This window comes from Octopus bimaculoides, chromosome 7, assembly GCF_001194135.2.
Source record: "Octopus bimaculoides isolate UCB-OBI-ISO-001 chromosome 7, ASM119413v2, whole genome shotgun sequence".
Lineage (NCBI taxonomy): Eukaryota > Metazoa > Mollusca > Cephalopoda > Octopoda > Octopodidae > Octopus > Octopus bimaculoides.
This window is the reverse complement of record NC_068987.1, coordinates 40,302,785-40,308,676: the sequence shown is the minus strand read 5'-3', so window position 1 is coordinate 40,308,676 and position 5,892 is coordinate 40,302,785. Positions and strand designations below refer to the sequence as shown.

At 36.5% G+C, this 5,892-nt stretch overlaps 1 protein-coding gene across 7 annotated transcripts in view; it reads left to right on the top strand.

Annotated features, from left to right (window-relative positions):
• LOC106875848 (excitatory amino acid transporter 1-like) overlaps positions 1 to 5,892 on the top strand; it is a 321,485-nt gene that overhangs the window by 269,034 nt on the left and 46,559 nt on the right. For all 7 annotated transcript variants that reach the window (XM_052969531.1, XM_052969535.1, XM_052969533.1 and 4 more), the window contains one exon: positions 2,886 to 3,020. In XM_052969531.1, the coding sequence (XP_052825491.1) occupies positions 2,886 to 3,020 (135 nt within the window). The remainder of the gene's footprint in view (positions 1 to 2,885; positions 3,021 to 5,892) is intronic.

Sequence of the window (5,892 nt, the reverse complement as noted above, 5' to 3'; positions counted from 1 at the left end):
TTTTCCATAGCATTTGTAACCGCATCCAGTTCTATTTAGCAATTCGGTTAAAGGTGTGAGTGCCAGGCAGAACAGGAGTGGAGAGAGCGTGTCTCCCTGGAATATTCCTCTTCTAATGGGGATGGCTTTCGTTTTCACAAGTCCCTCTTTTGTTTGGAGCTGTAGCACTGTCTGCCATTTGTTCATTGAGTGCTCTATGTATTTTATGATAATTGGTGCCACCTTGTTTATGGCTAGTGTTTCCAGAATCCACGTGTGGGGAACACTGTCGAAAGCCTTTTGGTAGTCCACCCAGGCCATACTGAGGCCTTTCTTCTTTCTGCGGCTGTCTTCAGTTATGGCTTTATTGATCAATTATTATCATTATTATTATTTATAGCAGCAGCAGCTACTGAGGTCAACTTTGCCTTTCATTCTTTCAAGGCCTATAAAACATTTTTGGATGTTTTGCCCTGTGGGTGAATTCTTCTCACAATATAGATTCTTCTATGACTCTCAACAAGGAAATCTTTCCGTCTTCCAGAACTGTTAGTGTAAGTCTTTCTACTTATAAAACAGGATAAAATAAGTACAACTGAGCATTGGGCTTGTTGTAATTGACTTGTCCCATCCTCCAAAACTTTTGGTCTTCTGCCTACAGTAGAAAGAATTATTGAGTTAAGAAAAATCTATTTGGACAGCTGAGAAGAGAGTTCCCTCAAATATACTTTACCATCCTGAAAAAAAATGAAAGAGTATATTAAACAATATAATCCCTGATATACAACCCTGAGTTACTGCCCTACCTTTGTTAACAATATATATATCAGATGGAAACTATTAGAAAACTAGTAGAAAATGCAGACTCTCTTACACCTTCGTTATACATAAAAACCAAGTCTGACCTTTACACCTTACTTATATGAGAAGATATACATCCTCAGATAATGGTGTAAGCCACCATAGATGAATTGGCACTATTGTTCCATCTTTCCTTATCACTTCTTGTAATTTTCGCTTTGTGCAATTATTCACCCCTTTATTCCCTTGCACCTTTCTCCTCTTCTCTCTTCTTTTTCACTCTTCCCTTCTTTTTTTATATTTCCTGTGTTAACTACATTCAAGATGAAAAGAATGTTTGGGACTCAACCTTTAATTCCTTATAACCAGTACACTTTCACACCTCAGTACATATTTCATCATTGTAATCATAGCAAATCAACAATGACCTAACTTTGTATTAAGATTATATTTATAATGTAAGATTATACTGATAACCACAGATCATGAGAGTTTGGTTGAAGGAAATATTCCCATAAAATACTGCAAGTTGATGACTTCAGGAGAAGCATGGACAGGGAAGGAATTCTAGAGGGCAGTGTTCTGGGAAAGAAGAGGTGTACATAAGATTTTGTGCAGAGTCTAGGAGGTAAGAAGCAATATGAATGAACTGGGCTACTGAGAGAAGTGGCAAGGTATTCCATTGAATGTAATTTAAGAAGTGGTAGCACTGTAAAACTAACCCTTTTGTTACCACACTTCTGTTGAAATACACTGCCTAAGTTTCAGTTAATTGTGAAAATAATGAAGAATAAAAGGAAACAACTGTGTTATTATTAAGTTTGTGTTTGGAACATGAATTAATATGAAATTGGAAGGTTTTAACTTAAACCACTTTAAAATATGAAGTTTATATCATAGAACCAAGGGCAGTCTCAGACGAATTGGTATCAAAAGTGTTTTAATAGGTGCTTTGTTAGCTCACAGCACTAAAGTTGAGTCATGATAGGAAGCACTACAATACATCCTTACTCCAACCACTTGTCTGCAGTAGGTAGTTGAAGTGGAAGTGGGCCATGTAAAATGTCTTGTGGTATCTAGCGACAGCCCTTTATGCCTTGGGTTTTAATTTTGTAGGTTCAACTTTGTCTTTCATCCTTGTAGGATGAATAAAAGAAGTATAAGTGCATGCATGATTATGTGGTAAGAAGTTTGCTTCCCAAACACATGGTTCTGGGTTCAGTCCTACTGCATGGCACATTGGGCAAATGTCTTCTGCTATAACCACAGGCTGACCAAAGCCTTGTAAGTGGATTCGGTAGACAAACTAAAAGAAGCCTGTTGTATGTATGTATGTATGTATGTGTGTGTGTGCATGTATGTATCCATGTGTGTGTCTTTGTGTATGTGTTTGTTCCCACCACCACTTGACAACCAGTGTTGGTGTGTTTATGTCCCTGTAACTTAGCAGTTCAGCAAAGAGACTGATAGAATAAGTACCAGGCTTAAGAAAAAATACTGGGGATGATTCATATGACTAAAAATTCAAAGCAGTGCCCCAGCATGGCTGCAGTCTAATGACCGAAACAAGTAAAAAAAAAATAAAAGAGAAGTCAAATATCAGGTCATCTTATTCAATTCTATCCCAAAATTTATGGTGCTGAACATTGGTTGAAGGAAATATTCCCATAAAATACTGCAAGTTGATGACTTCAGGAGAAGCATGGACAAGGAAGGAATTCTAGAGGGCAATGTTCTGGGAAAGAAGAGGTGTACATAAGATTTTGTGCAGAGTCTAGGAGGTAGGAAGCAATATGAATGAACTGGGCTACTGAGAGAAGTGGCAAGGTATTCCATTGAATGTAATTTAAGAAGTGGTAGCACTGTAAAACTAACCCTTTTGTTACCACACTTCTGTTGAAATACACTGCCTAAGTTTCAGTTAAAAATATCAACTTTATATTTATGATTGGCCAATCTTTCTTTATTTAACATCTTTTCTATTTGTTGTCACACTAACTTTGTGAATTTTCACAGATAAAGAATAATAAAATTGGATACATACACTCCATACTAACTGATTATTATATCAAAAAATTTGAAACTGTTTTCATTTATTTCAATAGAGTTCTTACAGCCATAGTTACAATGGCTCTACCTGGTGTACCAAGCTCGAGTATTGTCACTCTAATATTATTGCTGACTTCTATGAATATTAATCCAAAACCTGTTGCCATGCTTTATGCCTTGGAATGGCTTTTGTAAGTACTTCCATCTTTCTGTTTTATTAAAAATATCTCCCCAACTGTGTTGGTACAAAATATACCAAATCTCAGATATTCTATTTCCTTCATTTTTATCAACCCATGATTACTCTATTTTTAAAATCAGTTCTGTGGAAAGTAATATAATTTTAATTAGTAATCAATTATTTTATACTCATCTTTTTCATGACATGAGTTTGATAGGATTTTTTGAGACATTGAATTTGCAGTCAGATGCCCTTCCTGATGCCAGCACTTTTAGTCACCTCTTATGACATTATCATCATCATCATCATACATTCACTTTCCATGCTAGCACGGGTTGGACAGTTTGATAGTATCCAACAAACTGGAGGACTGCATTGAGTTCCAATGTCTGTTTTGGCATGATTTCTATGGCTGGATGCCCCCTCCTGATGCCAACCACTTTATAGAGTATACTAGATACTTTTTTCATGGCTCTAATATGAGTGATATCGCCAACTAACTTGCAAGACAACATTCCTCAACTGAGTGGAATGCCTTAATGCTATATGTTGAGAGGCTAAGTCTGATAGAAGTATAGGCACAGATGTCTTACTACAGAGGAGCTACATGGCTACCCTACATTATATAAGAGTAGCAGTTGCTGGAAAGAAGACTGATGGTAGTGACAAGGCATATCATCATCAAGGGGTGTACAAGAATAAACCACTGTACTATTAAGTCAGATAATTTTATAATTAATTTCCTATTCACTATCAATAATTATGTTCAAGTTGGCTGTTCCATTGGTTCACCAATAATTCTGCTGAATTCAGCTGTAATAAAGTTTATATTAAAAGTAAATAGAATGATGGCTATAGCAAATATCTCTTCAATTTCTGAAATAATTTAATTTATTTCAGCTAATCAAAGCTATAGATGTTGACTTTTTTTCACAATGCATTGTTTCTACAGGTGAGAGAGTAAATTGAAGGTTAAAAAAAGTGGATTAAATGACCAAATGACTCTAGTGCATTGTATAGTTTCAATATAGAAGTTCAGATCACATCTCTTTGATTAGTAGCTACAGCAAACTTTGTACCTTGAAGGTTCACTCTGACACCTTATAACCAATATTTATTTCTTTCCAGCCCTCAGTCAGTCACCAGTTCTTCTACAGTAACAGACATGTTCTATCCTGGCCCCTCCTCTTGTGCTGTAACCCTTAAACCTATAGTATAAAGCTATCGCTCCTCCCTTCTCTACTGTAGTCCCACATAGTTAAAAGGAATCTTAGCCTTGCAAGCTATATAGTAACCTCACAAATGTTGGTGCCATGAGAAAAGCACTCAGTGCAGCTGCAAAGTGGCTAGCATTAGGAAGTGCATCCAACCCAAAGTAGCATCATGTAGTCTTTGAACCCATCAGTTCCTTTCACCATTGGCCAACCTATGCCAGTATAAACATGGATGTTAAATGATGATGATAATGATGGTAATTCAAAATATAGATATTTTTCTGTATGTCTTTTGGCTTATAAGATAGCTGCTATTTCTATATAGTTGAGTGAACCTACAGAGACTCCCTGTTGGCTTGTCCATTTTTCTGTTCCTCATAGATGCTGGTTAACTTCATTGTTCTAAAGTCAATAATATGAAGTACCAATGAACTACTGAAACTAAACTAATTGACAAAAGCCTACCCTAAAATGAACTTCTATTAGAAATCATTAGAAAGTAGCAAGCTGGCAGAATCATTAGCACATCTGACAAAATGCTTAGTAGCATTTTTTCCTATTCGCTACACTCTGAGCTCAAATCCCTCTAAGGTCAACTTTGTCTTTCATCCTTTTAGGGTTGATAAAATAAGTAATAGTTGAGCACTGGGGTCAATGTAATCAATTACCACCTCTCCTCAAAATTGTTGACCATGTTCCAAAATTAGAATTGTTATTATAATTATTATTAAGGAAGGCAGAATTGTTAGCACATCTAACAAAATGCTCAGTGACATTGTTCCAGCTCTTACATTCTGAGTTCAAATCCCACTTAGGTCAACTTTGCTTTTCATCCTTTATGGGTTGATAACGTAAAGTCCCTATCAAGCACTAGGGTTGATGTAATTGACTAACCCCCTTTCTCCAAAGTTGGTAGACTTGTGCCAAAATCTGAAACCATTATTTATGTTCTTGCTTTGTTTCGTATAAGCTGTTCCAGGTCTCTACCAGTGACCTCAAGTAACAGAAAGTTCAATGTTTTACTATGGCTGTTATTTATGATTAGCAGTGATATATTGTAGAGGAAGCAGACCAGCATCTGAGAACTAAGGTTCTTAAATTGTAATATTTTAGTTTTGAAAGAGTTTTAAGAGAATTCAGTATGTTTCTGTTAGGATGCAGTACCCACAAGAACAATTTTTTGTAATTCTAATACTTTTGGGTTTCCTGGTATTTGATCATAGTGTTTACGAGCATCATTTGGTATTGTCCCAAAGCTCTGATGATTACAGGTACAAATGTTATTAGATACCACATTTTTGAGACCTCACAAATCTCTGATCAGACATGTTTTGTCAGTGTAATTTTTACCATAATATCTAGCCTATTGGTCTGAATAGCACAATTAGTTTGAATACTTAAGTCCCAAAGAATGGTGATATTATTATTTTCTACTACTTTGGCATGGAGGCGCAATGGCCCAGTGGTTGGGGCAGCAGACTCACGGTCATAGGATTGCAGTTTCGATTCCCAGACCGGGTGTTGTGAGCGAAAACACCTAAAGCTCCACGAGGCTCCGGCAGGAGATGGTGGCGAACCCTGCTGTATTCTTTCACCACAACTTTCTCTCACTCTTACTTCCTGTTTCTGTTGTGCCTGTAATTCAAAGGGTCAGCCTTGTCACACTCT